The sequence below is a fragment of the Mustela nigripes genome, chromosome 4, assembly GCF_022355385.1.
Source record: "Mustela nigripes isolate SB6536 chromosome 4, MUSNIG.SB6536, whole genome shotgun sequence".
Classification (NCBI taxonomy): domain Eukaryota; kingdom Metazoa; phylum Chordata; class Mammalia; order Carnivora; family Mustelidae; genus Mustela; species Mustela nigripes.
The window spans coordinates 156,822,467-156,847,957 of NC_081560.1; the positions used below are offsets into that span (position 1 = coordinate 156,822,467).

Genomic DNA, 25,491 nt, shown 5'->3' on the forward strand with positions numbered 1-25,491 from the left:
AAAAAAATCATGGAAACAAATGATAATGAAAATACAACGGTTCAAAATCTGTGGGACACAACAAAGGCAGTCCTGAGAGGAAAATATATAGCGGTACAAGCCTTTCTCAAGAAACAAGAAAGGTCTCAGGTACACAACCTAACCCTACACCTAAAGGAGCTGGAGAAAGAACAAGAAAGAAACCCTAAGCCCAGCAGGAGAAGAGAAATCATAAAGATCAGAGCAGAAATCAATGAAATAGAAACCAAAAAAACAATAGAACAAATCAACGAAACTAGGAGCTGGTTCTTTGAAAGAATTAATAAAATTGATAAACCCCTGGCCCGACTTATCAAAAAGAAAAGAGAAAGGACCCAAATAAATAAAATCATGAATGAAAGAGGAGAGATCACAACTAACACCAAAGAAATACAAACTATTATAAGAACATACTATGAGAAGCTCTACGGCAATAAACTTGACAATCTGGAAGAAATGGATGCCTTCCTAGAAACATATAAACTACCACAACTGAACCAGGAAGAAATAGAAAGCCTGAACAGACCCATAACCAGTAAGGAGATTGAAACAGTCATTAAAAATCTCCAAACAAACAAAAGCCCAGGGCCAGACGGCTTCCCGGGGGAATTCTACCAAACATTTAAAGAAGAACTAATTCCTATTCTCCTGAAACTGTTCCAAAAAATAGCAATGGAAGGAAAACTTCCAAACTCATTTTATGAGGCCAGCATCACCTTGATCCCAAAACCAGACAAGGATCCCATCAAAAAAGAGAGCTATAGACCAATATCCTTGATGAACACAGATGCGAAAATACTCAACAAAATACTAGCCAATAGGATTCAACAGTACATTAAAAGGATTATTCACCACGATCAAGTGGGATTTATTCCAGGGCTGCAAGGTTGGTTCAATATCCGCAAATCAGTCAATGTGATACAACACATCAATAAAAGAAAGAACAAGAACCATATGATACTCTCAATAGATGCTGAAAAAGCATTTGACAAAGTACAGCATCCCTTCCTGATCAAAACTCTTCAAAGTGTAGGGATAGAGGGCACATACCTCAATATCATCAAAGCCATCTATGAAAAACCCACCGCAAATATCATTCTCAATGGAGAAAAACTGAAAGCTTTTCCGCTAAGGTCAGGAACACGGCAGGGATGTCCATTATCACCACTGCTATTCAACATAGTACTAGAGGTCCTAGCCTCAGCAATCAGACAACAAAAGGAAATTAAAGGCATCCAAATCGGCAAAGAAGAAGTCAAATTATCACTCTTTGCAGATGATATGATACTATATGTGGAAAACCCAAAAGACTCCACTCCAAAACTGCTAGAACTTATACAGGAATTCAGTAAAGTGTCAGGATATAAAATCAATGCACAGAAATCAGTTGCATTTCTCTACACCAACAGCAAGACAGAAGAAAGAGATATTAAGGAGTCAATCCCATTTACAATTGCATCCAAAACCATAAGATACCTAGGAATAAACCTAACCAAAGAGACACAGAATCTATACTCAGAAAACTATAAAGTACTCATGAAAGAAATTGAGGAAGACACAAAGAAATGGAAAAATGTTCCATGCTCCTGGATTGGAAGAATAAATATTGTGAAAATGTCTATGCTACCTAAAGCAATCTACACATTTAATGCAATTCCTATCAAAGTACCATCCATCTTTTTCAAAGAAATGTAACAAATAATTCTAAAATTTATATGGAACCAGAAAAGACCTCGAATAGCCAAAGGGATATTGAAAAAGAAAGCCAACGTTGGTGGCATCACAATTCCGGACTTCAAGCTCTATTACAAAGCTGTCATCATCAAGACAGCATGGTACTGGCACAAAAACAGGCACATAGATCAATGGAACAGAATAGAGATCCCAGAAATAGACCCTCAACTCTACGGTCAACTCATCTTCGACAAAGCAGGAAAGAATGTCCAATGGAAAAAAAGACCGCCTCTTCAATAAATGGTGCTGGGAAAATTGGACAGCCACATGCAGAAAAATGAAATTGGACCATTTCCTTACACCACACACAAAAATAGACTCAAAATGGATGAAGGACCTCAATGTGCAAAAGGAATCCATCAAAATCCTTGAGGAGAACACAGGCAGCAACCTCTTCGACCTCAGCCGCAGCAACATCTTCCTAGGAACAACGCCAAAGGCAAGGGAAGCAAGGGCAAAAATGAACTATTGGGATTTCATCAAGATCAAAAGCTTTTGCACAGCAAAGGAAACAGTTAACAAAATCAAAAGACAACTGACAGAATGGGAGAAGATAGTTGCAAATGACATATCAGATAAAGGACTAGTGTCCAGAATCTATAAAGAACTTAGCAAACTCAACACCCAAAGAACAAATAATCCAATCAAGAAATGGGCAGAGGATATGAACAGACATTTCTGCAAAGAAGACATCCAGATGGCCAACAGACACATGAAAAAGTGCTCCATATCACTCGGCATCAGGGAAATACAAATCAGAACCACAATGAGATATCACCTCACACCAGTCAGAATGGCTAAAATCAACAAGTCAGGAAATGACAGATGCTGGCGAGGATGCGGAGAAAGGGGAACCCTCCTCCACTGTTGGTGGGAATGCAAGCTGGTGCAACCACTCTGGAAAACAGCATGGAGGTTCCTCAAAATGTTGAAAATAGAACTGCCCTATGACCCAGCAATTGCACTACTGGGTATTTACCCTAAAGATACAAACATAGTGATCCAAAGGGGCATGTGCACCCGAATGTTTATAGCAGCAATGTCCACAATAGCCAAACTATGGAAAGAACCTAGATGTCCATCAACAGATGAATGGATCCAGAAGATGTGGTATATATACACAATGGAATACTATGCAGCCATCAAAAGAAATGATATCTTGCCATTTGCGACAACATGAATGGAACTAGAGCGTATCATGCTTAGCGAAATAAGTCGAGCAGAGAAAGACAACTATCATATGATCTCCTTGATATGAGGAAGTGGTGATGCAACATGGGGGCTTAAGTGGGTAGGAGAAGAATAAATGAAACAAGATGGGATGCGAGGGAGACAAACCATAAGTGACTCTTAATCTCACAAAACAAACTGAGGGTTCCTGGGGGGAGTGGGATTGGGAGAAAGGGGGTGGGATTATGGACATTGGGGAGGGTATGTGCTTTGGTGAGTGCTGTGAAGTGTGTAAACCTGGTGATTCACAGACCTGTACCCCTGGGGATAAAAATATATGTTTATTAAAAAAAAAAAGAAGGGAATCTTTCTGCCCTTCAACAGACGAATGGATAAGGAAAATGTGGTCCATATACACTATGGAGTATTATGCCTCCATCAGAAAGGATGAATATCCAACTTTTGTAGCAACATGGACGGGACTGGAAGAGATTATGCTGAGTGAAATAAGTCAAGCAGAGAGAGTCAATTATCATATGGTTTCACTTACTTGTGGAGCATAACAAATATCATGGAAGACATGGGGAGTTGGAGAGGAGAAGGGATTTGGGGGAAATTGGAAGGGGAGGTGAACCATGAGAGACTATGGACTCTAAAAAACAATCTGAGGGGAATGAAGTGGTGGGGGGGTGGGAGCTTGGAGTACCAGGTGGTGGGTATTATAGAGGGCACAGATTGCATGGAGCACTGGGTGTGGTGCAAAAATAATGAATACTGTTATGCTGAAAATAAATAAATTTAATTAATAAAAAAAATGTGAGAACTGAGAGGGGGTTGAGAGAAGGCTCAGATAATTCTTGCATTTTGAGTCTATTTGGGGGAGATATGTTATCATTTCTAAATTTAATTTTTAAAAAGTAAGACACAGGTATTCAGTATTTTGTTGAAGGATAGATGAGACTGTCTTGAACAGTGATGAGCAAAAGGAGGTGCTTGAGATCTTCAGCATTGGTTAGAAACACAGAACTTGAGCTCAGCAGAGAGATGTAATGTGTATGTGTGAGTGGACGCATGTAATCTGCCTGTATGCTAGTTTTCATGCCATGAATTTGGATGCAGTCATCAAGGCAGGCAGTCTAGAAGAGGTCGAAGAATGCAGAGTGCACAGCAATTTTGAGGTAGTTGGAGGAAGAAAAATACTTAGGGACAAAGAAAAGTAGACAGAAAAAAGAACCAGGAAGGGGAATTTTCAAAGGAATTTTCAAATTTTCAGTTTGATAGGTAACACTATCAAACTGCTATAGAGAAAAATGACTTTTAAAAATCATCTACAATTTTTAAACTGTAATTCTAAAACAAGGATTTAAAACTATTCAGTGTGTAAGTTATGATTTCAGTAGGTAAAAGAAGCAAAGCCCAGGTTGTGTGGCAGAAATAATGTCGATCATGCTTTCAGAGTCTTCTAGTTGGAAGAAAAAATTGAGAAACTGCTAACAGCTTGAAAAGACAATAAGTTCAGCAAAAGTTTTAGGGTGTTTTTTTTTTTTTTTTTAAGATACGAGAAAGTGGTCTGTGTTTGTATTCTAGAGGAGTAATGCTGCTGAGCCCCATGTTGGGGATGGGGAGAGAAGAGGGCTGTGGGAGAGGAGGAGACTGAAGGACCAGCCATGGAAAGGAGGCATTTTACTCCTCCATGGCAGGAAAAGGAAATGGGGAAAAGGCCAAGATAAATATCTCCATTCCTTATCTAGAAGATAGAATGACAGAAAGGTCTAGATTGCTTCAAAGGAAAGAATGGACATTATTTCCTTTCCAGGAACTAGCCAGAGTGGTGGGAGAGAGTTTGAGAGCAGGTGTAGCAGCTGTATCAGCTGTTGTTGCATAACAGACCAGCCCAAATTTCATGTTTAAGACAGTAGGAAAAGCATTTATTATTCCTCACAGTTCTCTGTGGTTCACAGATGCAGGTGATTCTTCTCGTGTTGGCTGGCCTCACTCAGGAGACCGCAGTGAATGAATGAGTCTAAGGTGGCCTCAGCAGGGCAGCCTGGTGCATGCATGGTACCCATCCTCCAGACTCATTCTTGCAGTGGCGGGATTCCTAGAGTGTGAGTGCACAGAATTATGGGAGGCCTTGTAAAGCTTTGGCTCAGAGTAAGCACAGTGTCACCTGTGCCACATTCTGTTGGCCTAATAACCATATTTCAGAATTAGCCCATGTATATCCTCAAGGTGAGGAAGTAGATGCCATCCTTTAATAGAGGGAGGAATTTCAAAGCCCTGTTCAGAGTGTAGAGCCATACAGAGAGCTGGAGACTGGAACCATTTTTGTAATCGACCAGCCCCTGCAGGAAAGGCTAGAAATGGGTGTGCTCTGTGTACAGAAGAGTTTGGGATAGTGGATGGGCTAAAATTGTCTATGTCTTGTATTTTGTAATACCTGTAAGATACAGTCTCTAATTGTTTAAATAGTGGATTGCCGTATCTTCACTGTTAGTATATTCTCTTTTTTTCCCCTTTGGAAGGTTGGATAATACATTAGAGGAAATTATATTTAAGCTGGTCCCTGGACTACGAGAACGTAAGTTGCTTTTTGGCTTCTTGCAGATTTTTATGTTCTGTAAAGTCACCATTTCTATTAAAGATTTCATGATTGTTTCCATTATTTTCACACTTCTTTTTTCTTTTAAATTAGAGGAACTTGAGCGTGAATCTGAATTCTGGAAGAAAAATAAGCCTCAAGAAAATGGACAAGGTGACTTTTTCTTTTATCTGAATCTGATACACTCCCTCAAAGTGGCTAGGTTTTTGTAGCTTTGGTGAACTAGTATCTCTTCAAGCTCACATTTCTCCTGTACAAAATTTATGTAGCCCTTCATTTACATTATGATCCTTTTGTATAAAACCATGAGATTCTATATACATGCGTGTAAATCTGGAGTCACACCAATGAAAGCAATTGGAAGTAGAGAAAATTGGGCTTTGGGAAGAGAAAAGGAAGATAAAACTAAAAACTCCCTACTGATTATAGTAGTATTTGCTGGGGAGCTAAAGGAAATTGAAGAAATAGCCATAGTCTACAACTAAACCCTGAGGAGTTTTCTATTTTATTTATTTTATTCTGTATGTTTGTTTTCTTGGAGAAAGAACCAAGATGTGGCTGAGTGCCATATCAGGTCTGTCTATGCTCTGATAATCCAGAATTATGTGTTGGTAGATGGAACTCAGATGATACAAATTTATATATCCTGAGATATGCAAAATACTTCTCCGTGCTTATGGGAATTCTCTCCACTACTTACCCTGAGTGTCCACGTGTCTCTTCTGGGTCCCAGGAGACTCTGCCTTCAGTAGTTTTTAATAATAATCTCGGCAAAGTGGCAAACCTTCCTGGGCAGAGAAAAGGCTTTTAGTATGTATAATTCACACAAGGGGGAAAAAAAGCATAACATACCTGAAATGAAAAGAAATAGTATGCTTTCCCACTGTTATTTAATACTATATTTATTTCGGGATAGTATAAATACCATTGAAATCTTTTAAGGATGTATTCGTGTTTTTTTAGGCTCCTTGTGAGCTTAGTCTTCCACCTCTCTTTTTCCCTTAAGATCATAAGATTATCAGTTATATATCATTAAGATAGGTTGAGGAAATCCTGTCTTTCTCTTTTTATCTGTAAACTGAGGTTCATAGTTTTATTAGTTCAACTTAACTGTACAAGGCTGGCTTCCAGTAAGGGGAGAGATGGGGACTTGAGAATAGTTTTCAATTACTGGAATAAGGTAGTTAGGGATTATTTTTTATCTGTAACAACAAAATGGGCAAAGAAGCCCATGACAAAACATGACTTCACTAAAGACTTGTTTTACCCAAGTGTAAATTGCAGTTTAGATAGTAGTGCTATAATGAAAGTATAATATAAAGTTGACTAAATGTTCCAATTTTTGACTGTCTTTTCAAGAGAACAGGAAACCAAGGGATTGTCATAAGGTATATTAGCAGGTTTAGTCCACTCAGCATATCGTATGGATAGACTCATGAAGGACTACAGCCTACTTTGTGTGTATCTCCCTTTACCCACATTTCTCCCTTTTTAAAATATTTTCTAATGTTTTGTCTTGAGTTTGGGTAGAGAATGTCAATCTTTTCTTGGTGCTGGGAGTTTGGTTCATAAAAGGTTAGCTCCTGTCTTTGTAGGTTCAACATAACTATATAGAAGAATGAATGCAGAAGAGAACCCATTTGCCATTTAGGATACAATTGTAAATGCTTTTATTAGGCGTTGAAGAGGAGCTAACCCCTCCCCCCCGGGATTTTCTGTACCATAATGCTTGGCTAGTTCTTTTAAGTTTCAGCTTGGATATATTTTATCTGGAAATCTTCCCTGAATTTCTGCTTCACCCCAAGTTTGGATACCTCTCTTGTAGGTGCCCACATAGTCTATTTTTACCTCTTCCATCAGAGTCCTTATCATACTTCTCCATCTGTCTGTTTTCTTTACTTGCTTCTACCCCGACCACTATGATGGTAAGGATGAGAATACTCTAATTTCAGTAGTACCCCAAGCCTAGCACAATGCATCTCAAATACAGAATGAAAGGGACTCTCTTAATAAATGAATTGGCACATGAGTTGTATTATATGTAGGCTGCAGGTATTTCATAGGTTCAATACATTTGTATATAACAGAGTATGTGATTCAGATTTCTTTCATGGATTTTTTTAATGTTACATAGCTACATACATGTTTTAAAAAGCTAATTCATTCTAATATCTCACTAGCTGGTTTTTTGAGTCTCTAATAATTTGAAATTTTGAGAACTCAGAACTTTATACGTTGAAAAGAATACTTGGTTTCAAATTTGGATATATATGTATAAAATTTGGAGTATTTTTATATCCTGTCTACTTTCTAAGTGGTCTAATCATTAACTGCAATAATTTTTGTGGCCAGATATAGCTAGCTCTGAATCTTTCATTTGGATTTCCCAGTGAGCCTAAAAACCTGAGGTTATGTTAATAAGTCAGTGATGGATTTTTAAAAATGTTTCCATTGTTGAATCGGTCGGAACATTTTAGAGATATTAAAATTTTCAAGTATTCTTCATCAAAACAAAATGTCTAAAAAGCATTTCTTAGTTTTTTAAAACTTTTTTGCTTTGATGATTTTTTTGTCTTAACATACTGTTTAACTTTAAAATCAACTTTGAGTTATATCTAACTTAGATTTGTTTAAAATATGCAGATGATACTTCAAAAGTTGACAAACCTAAAGTAGATGAAGAAGGTGATGAAAATCAAGATGATAAAGACTATCACAGAAGTGACCCACAAATTGCTATATGTCTAGATTGTTTACGAAATAATGGACAGTCAGGGGACAATGTAGTAAAGGTGAGTGGACAAGCACAGTTATATTTTTATAATCATTTTATAGTAAATCTTTGATAATTTGTTGAAGAATTTGACTAGTGTTTGCTTTCTAAATTTTTATCAACAAAATACATTGCCATTCCCTGACAGCCCCATAGCTACAAATGACCAAACAAGTGCTTACTATTCCCAGCACCCGCTTTCCAGCCACCACAACTGAACAGTCCTGGGCCAATGCCACCACCTAGTGGCTAAGTCCAAGAATCACACCTCCAGTTCTCTGTCACCTCCTTTTATACCTTTGTTGGGAGTTCATATACATTGTTTCTCCCTTTTTATGTGTGGTAAGCAATTCAGACTGACATCATTCCATCGCATGATGGGCAGGGTCTCCAACTCTTTCATTCATCCTCTCCTCATTTGCTCTTTTATTTGTATGTTCTTATTTACAACTCAAAAGCCATCCATGTCATGGCTAATACATTTTATAAATAACTGGTTTTGAAGTAAAATTGGGTGTCCTAAAGTGCCTGTGAATTTTGAAAGTTCTTAAAGGTTCCCAGATATTCCCTGTAGGGATCTCCATTTTTAATCCAGTTTCCCCCTGTATCTACCTGCGAATTCGACCTTTTTGTGAAGGATCTATGTACGAGAGAGAGTTTAACACACCCTATTTACTTTTTGTTTTATTTCTACTTATTTTATTCTTCATTTTTTAAATTTTTTTTTAATTTTTAAATTTTTTTTTATAAACATATAATGTATTTTTATCCCCAGGGGTACAGGTCTGTGAATCGCCAGGTTTACACACTTCACAGCACTCACCATAGCACATATCATATGCTCTCCCTGATATGAGGAATTGGAGATGCAACACACCCTATTTACTTTTATTTTCTTTGGTCTGTAAATGCTGTTATTTAAGTAATGTTTTCTGCTTTTTTATTGAAAGCAACTTCCCTTTTAATTATAAATGTTCACTGCTTTAGCTCTTAAATAGTTTTTTATCAATGATTGAGAGTATTGTTTTTCTCTTTATACTCCATGTTTTATGCAAATACCTATATTCAGTGTCTCTTATTTTCTTCCTCTGTATAAATCTGTGAGTGGGTTTTTCACTAATACATTAAATGATATTTTCCTATTAGGAAATTAAAAGCAAATAATTTCCAACTCAGATTAAGTTTTCCTAGCTTCTTACAACAAAGAAGATATAGGAGCATAGTGATTCAGTGAAGGAACGAGTAATAAAAAAAAATTCTTCACTCAAGGAACTGAAGTTAGGACTTTCACATACAAACAAACAGTTATAATAAAATAATCGATTTAGTTAAGAGGGGAAAGAGAATGAGCTGCAGTAATCTTTAGAGAAGTAGCCATGGGACCTATTTATCCTTCCAGGCTTCTCTTGGATTTTATGCCGTGGTGCAGCACCCTTTCCTTTTTGTAAGTCTTTTTTCAGGGTTTTTAAAAACCTTACATTTATCTCATTGCCAATCATTTCTATAATTCTCTTTTTAAGAAATTCTTCTTGGGGTGCCTGGGTGGCTCAGTGGGTTAAAGCCTCTGCCTTTGGCTCAGGTCATGGTCCCAGGGTCCTGGGATCGAGCCCCACGTCAGACTCTCTGCTCGGCAGAGAGCATACTTCCCTTCCTCTCTTTCTGCCTACTTGTGATCTCTGTCTGTCAAATAAATTTTTTAAAAAATCTTAAAAATCTTTTAAAATCTTAAAAAGTCTTTTAAAAATCTTTAAAAAGAATTCTTAATGGAGATTTTGATCATCTTTAGCTCTCTGATACATGAGTTACTAGCTTGTAAATTGTGTCATGTATCTTGAAATGTCAGTAGAAAAGCTGAATATCTTTTCATAAATAAATGTGAGGTCTACTTCCTATAAGATTTCTAGTATGAAACTTATAAAGCATTGAATTTTAGAGATTCATCTGAAAAGTTACCCCTTGCCTTGATATTCTCTTGACATTTTGACACTTCACCATCCCACTTGACCTTTTAATTCATTCACTCTTTTCTTTTGTAGACTCTTCTTTATCCTTGTGCCTTCTATTCATATAACAACTTTCATAGCTTATGTGACTTCTGCTTTGCTACCCTGATTCCCACCTTTTCTCTCTGGCCATTCCTACACTGTCTCTACTTCTTCCTGGCTTCTACTCGATACATGTGAGTATCTCCTAATACCTTTTCTTCCACTCAATTACTCTTTCTCTGGATTTATCCAGGAGGTCAGTTCTACTTTCTGTGACTTCAACTCTGCAAAGAACTTTTAAACCTCTATTTCCAACCCTGCCACCTCTCCCAAGTTGAAGAATGAAGTCTCTAACTACTTTCAAATATTTCAGTTGGAAGTTTTACTAACATCTGAAACTTAACACGTTTAAAGACAAATTCATTATGCTTTTACCTAACTTTACTCCAAACTTGCTATTTCGGTTATCACTGCAACTTTCTACTAATCATACATGTTCAGAACTTTGGAGTCATCTTTGACCTTTCACTGTTTTCCTTCAACCAGCCGTAAGTCCTGAAAACTTTCCCTCAGTCTAGTGCTGCTCACCTTGGATAGATTTTTTAAAGCAGTCTCTTAAGTGTTTTCTATACCCTTAATTTCTCTTTTATTATCCAGGGTTGAGGCTACAGCCTAAAGGTATTGGGCCAGAGTCATAGCCAACATCAGGGGCAGATAGTAAATATTTGGAGCCCTATGGAACTCCCAACAAACGTATAAAAGGAAAGATGAAATATGCTTTCTGTAGCAACTACTCAGCTTACTCATTATAGTGCTAAAGTGGCCTTAGACGATAGTGAATGAACTGGCTTGTGTTCCCATAAAACTTTACTTACCAAAACAGGGTAATTTTGTCTTGAGGGCTCTGGCCATATTTTGCCACTTTATGGCCTGCAGAGTCAAGTCTTACCTCCTTAAGTTAGCATTCATAGCCTTTCACTAGCCCCTATCTTGACAAGTTTATCTTCCTTTATAGTTATCAGTATAAAGACCAATGATTATTGCCTTATATCTGACAAAGGATTATATTAAGAATATTTAGAACCTCTAAAACAGTAATGCTTTTTTTGGCAGGTTCTTGCCTTTTCTCACCACTTCACTATGCTTCTGTCGAGACCCAAGCAGAGCCCTCTAGTCTTTGTGATGCTTTTTCAACCCTAGCGAATCCCTTCTCTGAAATTCTGTAGAATTTGCATTTATAACTCAGTTGGGCGATTATTTATTAAGTCAGCATGCATTGTGTTCCTGAAGGTGGCAGGTTACTTTTACTGTCTTTTGGGGATATGTCTTATCCTTGAAACTAGATTGTAAAGCCGTTCAAGGCAAAGAAACTGTGTCTGTGTTTCTTTATAGTCTTCTCAGGTATCTCATTTCTCTGCAGTAAGGTGTGATTCTCAAACGTGGTGTAGCTGCACGTACAGTTTATACAGCATACTTGCTACTTTTGTAATTCCAAAAGTCAAAGTCAGGAGCAGGAAGGCAGTGAAAATAGTAGCATAAGGACCTTCAAAATGTCATTCTTCCATAACAGCAATGAAAAAACTGCCACACACACACACACACACCAAAAAAAACCCTCAGAATCAACTTTCTTAGGAATTTGATAATTAATTAAAGGCTTGGAGAACTTGGGTGGCTCAGTCATTAGGTGTCTGCCTTAGGCTCAGGTCCTGATCCCAGGGTCCTGGGATGGAGCACCACATTGGGCTCCCTGCTCAGTAGGGAGCCTGCCTCTCCCTCACCCACTCCCCCTGCTTGTGCTATCAAATAGATAAAATCTTTAAAAAAAAGAAAAAAAAAAGGCTTGCAGAAACTCCTAGAGCGTTTGGTCAAGAAAATAGTGTGATCATTGAGGTTTGTGGCATTTTAATTTGCCTTAGTTCAGTCCCCCAACTCTCCAGCTCTGGAGTAGAGTAATAGCCCACTGACTCTCCCACTGTAACATTTCAGGCACCAAAGGGCAGAAGAGGTGGAACTCTTTCAAAGCCTAATTGCCAAATAATTGTCATTATTTGACCTGTCCAGTGGTTCCTGGAACACCCCACTTATAGGCCTTTCTGTATTAGGCCTGACATGGAGCTTGTCCAGTAGAAAAAAACATCTGTGAGCTGGGAAGGGTGGAACATTTTTCAGAACCAATTACAGACAAATATTTGAACTTCATGGCTCTCTTAGGTATAGATGACATTTGGAGAAAACAACAGACAACCAAAAATCTTAAAAGGAAAACCTGGTGAATAAGATGCCTATAGATACAGGCTTTGGGCCTGTAGGAGCTTTGAAAAACTCTAACATACTCCTGGGAATCTCCAAGTCCAAGCATATACTTAGGACTATATACATGCTCGGGAAAGATCTAAGTAGTCTTAAACTCTCACCTCTGGCTGACCTTGAGGCTCTGCACAAGCAGGATGTGAGGATTAAGGCAGAGTTGTCAACAACCTGGTTGACTATTGGAGGTGTGCCCCAAAACACATGGTGTCCTAGCAAAGACTGGGAGATTTATTAGTTCCAAGCGTATAAGGAATTCTCTGTTCAGTCACTAGCCAACAGGTAGGTGGAAACTTCAGTGGCCACATATTATAAAGAATACAAGCTTCACAGAATTAGTTTAGGAAAGTCACTAAACAAAGAGAAACAGCAAGACCTAGCCACAATAACAAAGCCTCTGAAGCAGGTGGGACCGATTTCCACTGTTGCCACATTCTATTATTTTAAACGTTAAGTTTTAAACAACAAAAAAAAATACTACACAAATAGATTAAGGTGTAGCTCACATACAGGAAAAAAGTAGTCAATTAAAACTTCCCCTGAAGAAGTCCAGACATTGGACTTATGAGGTACAGATTTTAAGTCCTCCATTTTAAACGTGTGAGGAGAACTAAAAGAAATCATATGTCAACATTTAAATGAAAGTGTAAGAACAGAGCAGAACTGAGGGCCAGATAGGTTCCTGAGCTCACCATGTCCCACAGACACACCAAAGCAGCAGCTGCATCTATTGCAACTAATTTTAAAAATGACCTCAAGACTGGCAGAACAGATCTTCCACAGCTAATCCTCGAAAGGCAGCTACATCAAAAGGACAAAAGGAGTGAAGATATGATTGGGAACCATACTAACCACAAACAGGAGGGACATCACAAACACAGAGGAGAAAGGAGATCAGACCCCACCCCTGTCAGGCTCAGCCCTGGGGACCCACTCTGGGAACATGCGTCCCTATAAAGTCTGGCTTTGAAAACCAGTGGGGCTTAACCCCAGGAGAGCTAGTGGGTGATAGCATAGCAGCCACAGATTGAAAAGAATTTGCGATATACATGAAGGGTATTTATCAACTAATCTTAGGACGTATACCAGTGGGGCAGGGATCTGCAGATTTCTCCAGGAACAAAACTGTTTGCAGGTGCCATTTTTCCTTCCCTCCCCAGGCTAGATGGCTGGATGCTTACAGAAGCCAGTTCTGACACTCTCCATCTACCTTGCTAGCACCACATACCCGACCCCAGGGTTCCCCTGCAGATTTGTCCCACTGAACACATTCAGTTCTGCAGACATCCCTCCAAAGTGGCTCCTGCCCTGCCTTGCCCAATAGGCAGTCCCAGCCAGGACTGGCACCACTCCAAAGTGACTCATGCCCTGGAGAGGAGAACATTTAGCCCCACACACTCTTAGTTCCTGTAGCCAGGCCTTTTAGCTGGCTACATGGGGAGGGAGCCCTGCCCTTCAGTGTGCCTGCAGCTCTTGCAGAGGCTAACTGCAGACAGCTAAGCTGAGTACCAGCCCCGATCACCAGTGAGCCCATGGCAGCTGCAGCCAAGCCTCTCAGTTGGCCATACAGGAAGCAAGCCCTACCCATCACCGCACCCACACCTTTCCCAGCAGCTAAGGGAAGACAGGTGAGCTGTGTGCTGGCCACCACCCACAAGCAAGCCATGGAAGCTTCAGCCAGACCTCTTAACAGTATGGGGAACAAATCCTGCCCAGTCTGCTCACAGCAGATACAGCAGGTCATTGCGGCCACCTGGGCTAAAAACCAGCTTCACTCACCAGCATGTCCACAGCAATCACAGTTCAGCCACACCAGGAAGGTGTATGCAGCCCACATGGGGAGCACACCTGGAGTACCTTGTTCTGGTGACCAAAATGTATTGTGCTACAGGGACCTCTTCTACACAAGGCTACTTATTTCAAAGCCAGGAGATGTAGCTGACTTTCCTATGACATAGAAACAGAGACAAAATGAGCAGACAAACGAAGATGTCCCAAATGAAAGAACAAAATATAAAATTACAGCAGAGGTAAATGAAATGGTCATAAAGATACTTACCAGACTTAGGGTGCCTGGATAGCTCAGTCCGTTAAACATTTCCTAGGATCAAGCCCTACGTTGGGCTCCCCACTAGGTGGGGAGTCTCCCTCTGCCCCTCTCCCTGATTGTGCATACAGGCATGCTCTCAGATAAATAAAAATCTTAAAAAAAGAAAAAAAGTTACTCATCAGACTTGAGAAAAGAGTGGATGAACTCACTGAGAACTTTTCAACAAAGAGATAAAAAAAGAACTAGTCAGAACTGAAGTGTACAAAAACTGAAATGAAGAATACACTAGAGGGAATCAACAAGAGATTAGGGGATGAAGAAGAATGGATTAACAGTCTGGAAGGCAGGGTAATGGAAAGCAATGAAGCTGAATCACAAAAAGAAAAAATAATAAAAATGAAAATAAAGCTTAAGAGAATTTTAAAAAATCACAAGCCTAAAAACATCCTCATATAGAGATTCCAGAATCAGGAGAGAGGAGGAGGCAGAAAACTTATTTGAAGACCTAACAGCTGGAAACTCTTCTAATCTGGAAAAATAGACATCCAGGTCCAGGAATCACAGAGAGCCCTTCATAAGGTGAACCCAAGGAAGTCCATACCAAGACACAATAATTAAAATGGCAAAAAGTGATGACAAAGAATCTTAAAAGCAGTGAAAAAACTTATTTACATATAGGGGAAACCCTTAAGAATATCAGCTGATTTCTCAGCAGAAATTTTGCAGGCCAGAAGTGCTGAAAGGAAAACACGCAAAATCTATAACCAAGAATAAGTCAAGCTATCGTTCAGAAATGAGTGAGAGATAAGAGATTCCCAAAGAAGTTAAGAGTTCATCACCGCTAAACTGGCCTTATAAGAAATATGAATGGAAATTCTTTAAGTAGAAAGAAAAGACCGTAATTAGTAATGAGAAAATTATGAAAAGAAAAAAATTTCACAGGTAAAAGTAAACACAGTAAAGATAGATCACTTATAAAGCCAGTATGGAGGTTAAAACACAAATTAGTAAAATCAGTTATATCTACAAAAGTTAGGGGGATATACACAGAAAGATATAAAATACATCAAATGTGGAGGTAGTAAAAATTTAATGCTTTTAGAATGTGTTTAAATTTAAGAGATCAAGTTAATGCAGACTGCTGCTGTAGACGTAGCATGTTATATATGAACCCAATGGTTACCACAAATTGAAAACCTACAAAAGATATACAAAAAATAAAGAGAAAAGAATCCAAGCATAGCACTAAAGAAAGCCATCAAACCACAAGGGAAGAGCAGAAGAAGAAAGGAACAGAGAAGAAATACAAAACAACCAGAAAACAATTAACAAAATGGCAATAAGTACATACCTATCAAAGATTGCTTTACATGTAGATGGGCTAAATGCTTCAATCAAAAGACTTAGGGTAACTGATGGATTTAAAAAAAAAAAAGACCCATGTACATGATACCTCTGAGAGACTCACTTCAGACCTAAAGACACATACAGACTGAAAGTGAAGGGGTAGAAAGAAATTTTCCATGCAGATGGAAGCAAGGAAAAGAAAAGGGCAGGTAGTATTACTTATATCAGACAAAACAGACTTTGTAAAACAAAGACTGTAACAAGAGACAAAGAAGGGCCCTACAAAATAATAAAGGGATCTAGCCAACAAAAGTATTTAACAATTGTAAATATCTATGCACCCAACATAGAAGAACCTAAATACATAAAGCAATTTTTAACAGACATAAAGAGAGAAATTTACAGTAATAGTTGGCCACTTTAACACCACACTTTAACATTGACAGATCATCCAGACAGGAAATCAGCAAGGAAACTGTGGCTTTGAACAACACAGTAGACCAGATATATACAGAACTTAATAGATTTAAGTCTGGACTTAACAAATACGTACAGAATATTCCATCCCCAAACAGAATACACATTCTGTTCAAGTGCACATGGAACATTCTTTAGGATAGACCACATACTAGGTCACAAAACAAGTCTCAGTAAATTCAAAAAGACTGAAATCCTATCAGGCATCTTTCCCAATCATAATGGTATGAAACCAGAAATAAGTTACAAGAAAAATACTGGGGGGAAAAAACACACACACAAACACCTGGAGGCTAAACAACTTGCTACTAAACAACAAATGGGTCAATGAAGGAATCAAAGAGGAAATTTAAAAGTACATGAAGACAAATGAAAATGGAAACACAGCCATCCAAAATTTTGGGGATGCAGAAAAAGCTGTTCTAAGAGGGAAGTTTACAGGCACCTAAACTTGGTTAAGATTCTAACTCTTGATTTCAGCTCAGGTTATGATCTCAGGGTTGTGAGACTGAGCTCTGTGTCTGTCTCAGCACTAGGCATGGAACCTGCTTGAGATTCTTTCTCCTTCTGGAGAACCTGCTTGAGATTCTTTCTTTCTCCTCCTTCCCATCCTCCCACTTGCACACAGTCTCTCAAAATTAAAAAATAAATAAGAGGGAAGTTTAGAGCAATACAGGACTACCTCAAGAAACAAAAATCTCAAACAATCAAACCTTATACTTAAAGGAACTAGAAAGAGAACAAAGCCTGAAGTTAGCAAAAGGAAGGAAGTAATAAAGATTAGAGGGGAATAAAAGAAATAGAGACTAAAAAAATAAATAGAAAACATCAGTGAAACCAACAGCTGAGGGGCACCTCGGTGGCACATTTGTTTAAGGAACCAACCCTTGTTTTCAGCTCAAGTCATGACCTCAGGATTGAGACTGAACCCTACATTGGAGCTCTGCACTTAGTACAGAGTTTGCTTCAGATTCTCTCTCCCTCTCCTTCTGCCATTCCCCCTTAGTCCTTCTCCCCACTCACACACATGCTGTCTTTCAAATAAATAAAATCTTAAGAAAAAGAAGAAACCAAGAGCTGGTTCTTTGAAAAGACAAGGAAAATTGATAAACCTTTAGCTTGACTCATCAAGAAAAAAAAGAGAAGCCTCAAATAATATCAGAAATGAAAGAAGAGAAATAACAATTACACCAAAGACATACAAAGAATTATAAGAGAATAGTATGAAAAATCCTATACAAACAAATTGGGACAACCTGGAAGAAATGGATAAATTTCTAGAAACATATACTCTTCCAAAACTGAATCAGGAAAAAATAGAAAATTGGAATAGACTGGTTACTAGTGACAAAATTGATTCAGTAATCAAAAATTCCCAACAAGTAAAAGTCTAGGGTCACATGGCTTCAGAGGTGATTTCTACCAGTATTTAAAGAAGTTAATACCTATTCTTCTCAAACTATTACAAAAAATAGAAGTGGAAGGAAATTCATTCTACAAGGCCAGCATTACCCTGATACCAAGCCAGAAAAAAGACATGACAAAAAAGAAAACTACAAGCAAATATCCCTGATGAACACAGAGGCAGAATTCCTCAATAAAATATTAGCAAGTTGAATTCAAAGATACATTAAAGAATCATTTACCACGATCAAGTGGTATTTATTTCAGGGATAAGGTGGATCAGTATTGGCAAATCAGTGTGTTATATCATATTAACAACAGGTATGATAAAAACCATATGATTTTGACAAAATACAGCATCTGTTTATGATGAAAACTCTCAACAAAGCAGATTTAGAAAGAACATACTTCAAAATCTTTTTTAAAAAGGCCATAGATGAAAGACCCACAGCTAACATCATACTCAGTGGTGAAAAACAGCTTTTCCTCTGAGATCAAGAACAAGACAATACTGTCCATTCTTGCCACTTTTATTCAACATAGTACTGAAAGTCCTAGCTGAGGAGACAAGAAAAAATAAATTCTCAGACAAGAAAAAGTCATCCAAATGGGTAAGGAAGGAGATAATCTCATTATTTGCAGATGATATGATTCTATATATAAAATACCCTAAAGACAACCAAAAATTTTAGAACTGATACATGAAGTCAGGGAAGTTGCAGGATATAAAATTAATATAAAGAAATCTGTTACATGCTACATATCAATAACAAAGTAGCAGAATGAGAAATTAGGAAAACAATCTCGTTTACAATGGCACCAAAAATAATAAATTATCTAGGAAATTTAAAGAGGGAAAGGTACATGCTCTGAAAACTAGAAGAAATTATAGACGAAATTGAAGATAACACAAATGGAAAGATATGTTCATGAATTGGGAGAATGTTGCTAAAATGTTCATACTACTCAGAACAGTCTACAGATTAAATGAAATTCCCTTCAAAATACAAATAACATTTTTCAGAGAACTGAAACAAGTAATCCTAAAATTTGTATGAAACCACAAATTTTGAATATCCAAAGCAATCTCAATCTTAAGAATTGTGAATATCACCACAGTCCCAGATTTGGGATATACTGCAAAGCTATAGTAATCAAAACAGTGAGATATTGGCAAAAAACAGATACATACATTAGTGGAATAGAATGGAAAATCCAGAAATAAACCCTTAATTATATGGTTAACCTACAAAAAAGGGGCAGGAAAATAAAATCAGGAAAATATGGTCTTTTCAATAAATAGTCCTGAGAAAACTGTACAGCTGCATGCAAAAGAATGAAACTGGACCACTTCATTATATCATATACAAAAATAAACTCAAAATGGATTATAGACTTAAATATAAGATATGAAACCATGAAACTCCTGAAAAGAAAACATAGGCAGTAATCTCTTGGACATCAGTCACCCTTGCAACATATTTATGGCTATGTCTCCTTGAGCAAGGGAAACAAAACCAAAAATAAACTACACCAAAATTTGGGACTACACCAAAATAAAAAGCTTTGGCACAGCAAAGGATACTACCAACAAAACAAAAAGGCAACCTACTGAATAAGAAGATATTTCCAAATGATCTGTCTGATAAGGGGTTAATATCCAAAATATATAAGCAATTTAACATCAAACTATCCAATAAAAATGTATAGAGGATCCGAATAGACATTTTTCCAAAGAAGACAGACATGGCCAACAGACACAAGACTCTCAACATCACTAATCATCAAAAAAATGCAAATCAAAACCACAATCACATAATCACCTCACACTCCTTAGGATGGCTATTATCAAAAAACAGAAAACAGGGGCGCCTGGGTAGCTCAGTGGGTTAAGCCTTTGCCTTCAGCTCAGGTCATGGTCTGAGAGTCCTAGGATCAAGCTCCGCATTGGGCCCTCTGCTCAGCAGGGAACCTGCTTCCCTTCCTCTCTCTCTCTCTGCCTGCCTCTCTGTCTACTTGTGATCTCTGTCAAATAAATAAATTTTAAAAATCTTTTAAAAAAAGAAAACAGCAGATGTTGGTGAGGATGTAGAGACATTAGAACCTCTGTGCACTAATTGCATTAAAACAAAAGAGTAAAATACTTAGGAATATACCAAGAAAGTATAAGATTTGTATATTGAAAACTACAGGAGTGCCCTGGTGGCTCAGTGGGTTAAAGCCTCTGCCTTCTGCTCAGGTCATGATCCCAGGGTCCTGGGATCAAACCCCGCATCTCTGCTTAGCAGGGAGCCTGCTTTCCTCCTCCTCCTCCTCCTCCTTCTTCTTCTCTCTCTCTCTCTCTCTCTCTCTCCCCCTCTCTGCCTACTTGTGATCTCTGTCAAATCAATAAAATCTTAAAAAAAAAAAAAAGAAAGAAAAGAAAACTACAAAACATTAAAAGAAATTAAGAAGGCCTAAAGAGTAGTGGGCACCTGGGTGGCTTAATTAAATGTCTGACTTCCAGCTCAGGGCATGATCTCAGAATCCTGGGATCAAGCCCCTGCCACTACGCAGGCACGCTGCTTAGTGGGGAGTCTGCTTGTTCTCTCTCTGCCCTTCCCCTCTGCTTGTACTCCCACCCCTCCCCAAATAAATAAATAAAATCTTAAAAAAAAAAAAAAAAAGGCCTAAGTAAATGGAAAGACATCCCATGTTTGTGGGTTAGAAGACTTAATATTGTGAAGATGGCAGGCCTACCCAAATTGTTCTTCAGATTCAGTGATCACCTTAACCAAAATTCCAATTGCTACTCCTGCAGAAATTGACAAGCTCCTCCTAAAAGTCATAGAAATCTAAGGGACCTGAAATAGTCAAAACAGTCTTGAAAAAAAAAACAACAATGTTGGAGGACTCAAAGTCCCCATTTCAAAACTTGCTTCAAAGCTACAGCAGTCAAGACAGTATGATACTGATAAAAGCGTAGACTTATAGATTAATGAAAAGAATTGAGGATCAGAAATAAACCCATATATTGATAAGGAATTTCTTTTTGGCATGGTAGCCATGATAATTCAGGGGGGAAAATGATCTTTTCAATAGATGTTGCTGAAACAACTGAATATCCACATGCAAGAAATGAAGTTGGATCCCTAGTTCATGCTACATATGAAAATTAACTCATTAATTATTATTAAAATGGACCCATAGCTAAATGTAACAACTAAAACTCTAATATTCTTATAAGAAGCATAGGGATAAAATTTCAAGACCTCAGATTTAGAAGTAGATTCTTAAAAATGATACCATCAACGCAGGCATCAAAAAAATATAAGTTAGATTTTATCAAAATTGAAATTAAAGGGGTGCCTGGGTGGCTCAGTGGGTTAAAGCCTCTGCCTTCGGCTCAGGTCATGATCCCAGGGTCCTAGGATCGAACCCCGCATTGGGCTCTCTGCTCAGCGGGGAGCCTGCTTCCCTTCCTCTCTTTGCCTGCCTCTCTATTTGTGATTTCTGTCAAATAAATAAATAAAAACTTTTAAAAAAATTAAAATTAAAAACTTTTTTATACATCAAAGAATACTACCAAGAAAGTGAAAAGACAATACATACAATGGGAGAAAAGATTTGCAAATCACACATCTGTAAACCTTTAGTATTTAGATTACATAAAGAACTCTTACCAATTAACAAAAAGATAATTAATTTTTTTAAATGGGCAAAAAAAAAGAACAGACATTTCTCCAAAGAAGATTTAAAAAAATGGCTGGGGTGCCTGGATGGCTCAGTCAGTTAAGCATCTGCCTTTGGCTCAGGTCATAATCCCAGGGTCCTGGGATTAAGTCCTGAATTGGGCTCTCTGCTCAGCAGGGAGTCTGCTTCTCCCTCTCCCTCTGTTCTCTTGTGCTTGCTCATTCTAATAAATTAAAATCTTTTTTTAAAAAAGATTTAAAAATTGGCCAATGAACACATGAAAAAATTCTAAACATCATTAGTCATTAGGACCTATGCAAATCAAAATCACATGACATACCACTTCACACCAAGTAGGATGCCTTTAAATTTTTTTTTCAAAAAGGAAAATAAGTTAGGATAGTGTATAATAAACTATAAGCTAGAGTCAAATACTAATACATGCTACAGCATGAATGAACCTTGAAAACATTATGCTAAGAGAAAGAAGTCAGACACAAAATTCACATATTGTATGATTCCTTTTCTATGAAATGTCCAGACTAAGTCCATAGACACAGAAAGTAGATTGGCTTTTGTCAGGTCAAGGGAGAAGGAAGTAGTAGTGACTGTTAATGCGTAAGTTTCTTAGTGGGATAATGAAATGCCCTGGAATTAGGTAATGGTACTGGTCACACAACCTCATGAACATATTAAACATTACTGAACTATACACTTTAAATGGTGACTTTTATGGTATTTGAATTATATTTCAATTAAAAAAAAAAGTCAAAGTCAAGCTTGACAATTGCTTTAGCTGGGAAGGTACTACCCATACCATTCCAAAGATGAAAGAAAAAACACTGTTAGAGATTTGGATTTTAAAAAACAGAGGTGCCAGAGTGGCTTAGTTGGTGAAGTGTCTACCTTTGGCTTAAGTCATATCAGGGTCCAGGACTGGAGCCCGCATTGGGCTCCCTACTCAGCGGGGAGCCACCTTTTCCCCCCTCCCTCTGCCCCTTCCCCCCACTCCTGCTCTTTCTCTCTCTCTCACTCAAAATCTTTCAGAAAAAAATAAAAAAAAAAAAAACTCAAATAATCATAAGAATTAGGATTTGTTGAATTGTGTCCTACAAGTGGAAAACTGTAACCCATGACATTGACCACTAGCTGATTTCAGATCTAGTCTCCTAACTCTTCTAAAAAAGGGAGGTGGGTGGGGGATAAAGGGTAAAAATACTTCTAGGGTAACCACCTTAGAAGCAGAAAGAGCCTTTTTTGAATTGTTCCTCTTCTGGCCTGAGGAACAGGTTTGAAGCCAAGGGCATTGTAACAAAGGTAACAGCTCTTTTTCCATACAATATTTCTTCAGATATGCAGGGGAGGGAACCTAGAATGTTGATCCCACCAGAGCAAATGGCAGGGCCTGGGCTATACAGCTACTTTCTCGGGCCACAGTCTCCCCTTAACCCCTGTGTGCAGTACAAATGTTTCCATTTTCTGTGTTAGGAAATGAAATGGCAGGAAAGAAGCACTGCTCTTAAGATCACCTAAGTTTCTCCCCACCGTCCCATCATCTCTGCTAACACTCTTAACTGTCATTGCCCCTGTTAAAATGTGTTGATTACTTTTTAGAGACCTGTATAGCAAGTCTACGGTATACCTAGCTGGGAAGCAACAGGATTACTTTGGTATAATTGTAGAATGTTTCTATAGAGAGAAAATGCATACTTGTTATATTGTCATTTTCTAAGTACTTACAAATCAAATATTAAGTAATTCTTGGGATGCCTGGGTGGCTCAGTTGGTTAAGCACTAGGTCATGATCCTAGTGTCCTGGGATCAAGTCCCACGTCTGGCTCCTTTCTCAGCAGGGAGCCTGCTTCTCCCTCTGTCTGCCTCTCCCCCTGCTTGTGCTCTCTCTCTCTGAAAAGCAAATAAAAATATTAAGTAAATAAACAAATAAATAATGCAGGCCAGAATTTTCTTAGAGATTACTGTCAAACCTTACTGAATTATAAAGTCCTGAAACAAGCTTTTGCCTAGTTTTTAAAAGCTTCCCTTAAATCTCTGACACCTCTATACTTGTTAATAATCTCTGAGACCTTAGGAGTGGTGATGCCATGGTCATTTCTATAGGCTCTTTAAACACCTGAGATTTCTCTGCAGATAATACATTTAGAGTGTCTTTCAGTAACCACACGTTACACTCTTACATACTCTTATATGCACACGTTAGCACACATTAACGAGGACCCAGAAAATGTGCAAAGCATTCTCTATAAGCTGTTTGGAACAAGAAAATAGACAGGAAACCTTAGGGTAGTTGAAATGTTGTGAATAGATATAGGGAAGATCTGTTTGATTATTTATCCCTTTGCTTCCATGCCATCTAGAGTACCAGTCTTCCCATTTGAAATGGCTAGAATATGTTTTGCTTTAGATGTAACTTTTGACTTCTGTTTTCTTTTAATGGATACTTTACCATCTGAATAGTGACCAAGCACCATTTGTAAATTTGTTTCTGTTGATTTTTGCTAGGAACACATTTGCTAAGAACAGATAATAACTGGATGGCTTGTTTTTTTTTTTTTCTTTTCTTTTCTTTTCTTTTTAGAGAGCAGGCATGTGTTGGTGGGAAGGGGTGAGGGGGATGGAGGGGGAGAGCAAGAATCTTAAGCAGACTCCATGCCCAGTGTGGAGCCCAAGGTGTGGCTCAGTCTCACAACTCTGAGATCATGCCTGAGCCTAAATAAAGATCGGACACTTAACTGACCTAGCCACCCAGGCACCCCATGGAAGGCTCTACTTTTGGCTTAATGAATTTAAGAACAATTCTGCTTGCTGACCTAATACCTTATACATATACGTAGAAGTAATACTTTATATTTTTAAAAGATTGAATCACTGGTGTTTGTTTTACTATTGGTTTGGAGATGTAATTTTGTTTTACAAATTGGTTCATGTTTATCATTTTGACTCATTCTCAGTTTGAGTGTTCATTCTGGATTGCTTCTTATATTTTAGTGATGTTCATGCTTAAAGAGGAAATTAGTACTGCTAATAAAATGGGGAAAATCAAGACACATAGAACATTGTTTTTTCAGTAAAGTATTACCACAGTCCATCAGACATCTGACTCCTTAGAGCCCCATTTGAAATCACTGCTCTTTTAAAAAATAAAGTTATGAGACTTTTAAAAAAATCCCTAATACTTTTAGAAGTGACATTATATAATAAAATATTCTATATGCTTTTTGTGATCTTTTTTATTAAACTTATAATGTGTTGTTAACCGAATTGTTTAGAGGTATGGAGATTGTCAGATATCCAGGATTTTCCTTATACATTCTTGAAGAATATCATGTAAGTACCCAAGAATTAGGAACATTTTTACTCACTAGTACTAAGGAGTTATAATTTGAAATGTTTTCAGAGAATATTTTGAAAAATCCTTAAAATGACAGTGGAAGTGACACCTGTGGTTCCATTAAAAATAAAGTAGAATATTTTAATTAGTAATCTTTATTTCCTTTAGGGTTTAATGAAGAAATTCATTCGGTGTTCTACGCGTGTAACTGTGGGAACTATTAAAAAATTTTTAAGTTTGAAACTAAAACTTCCAAGTTCTTATGAGGTAAGTTGTTAATCTCATCTTGATCATTTTGATAATTCTGATCTGAACAAAATTCTAACAAAATAAGTAAAAATTAATGGAAAATACATTTAACTTTTGTGGAAACTTGGGTTATTTTCATGTTAAAAATGTAATTTTGAGAGTATAGTATTCTATTTATAATGTGTATTTTTTAATTTAACATATAACTAAAATAGGCTACTAATGCATTTAGTGGTTTACAATTAGAAGAGATACTTAAATAGCTTAAATGTTCCCTGAATAATACCACAGCTAGATTTTTTTTAATGCCAATATGCTTTAGGTTCTTTTTTTTTTTTTTTTTTTTTTTTT

At 37.6% G+C, this 25,491-nt stretch overlaps 1 protein-coding gene across 3 annotated transcripts in view; it reads left to right on the forward strand.

Annotated features, from left to right (window-relative positions):
* Positions 1-25,491, forward strand: part of PCGF5 (polycomb group ring finger 5) — a 123,812-nt gene that overhangs the window by 76,832 nt on the left and 21,489 nt on the right. For all 3 annotated transcript variants that reach the window (XM_059398125.1, XM_059398124.1, XM_059398126.1), the window contains exons 4-7: positions 5,448-5,503; positions 5,618-5,677; positions 8,168-8,316; positions 25,060-25,158. In XM_059398125.1, coding sequence (XP_059254108.1) covers positions 5,448-5,503; positions 5,618-5,677; positions 8,168-8,316; positions 25,060-25,158 — 364 coding nt within the window. The remainder of the gene's footprint in view (positions 1-5,447; positions 5,504-5,617; positions 5,678-8,167; positions 8,317-25,059; positions 25,159-25,491) is intronic.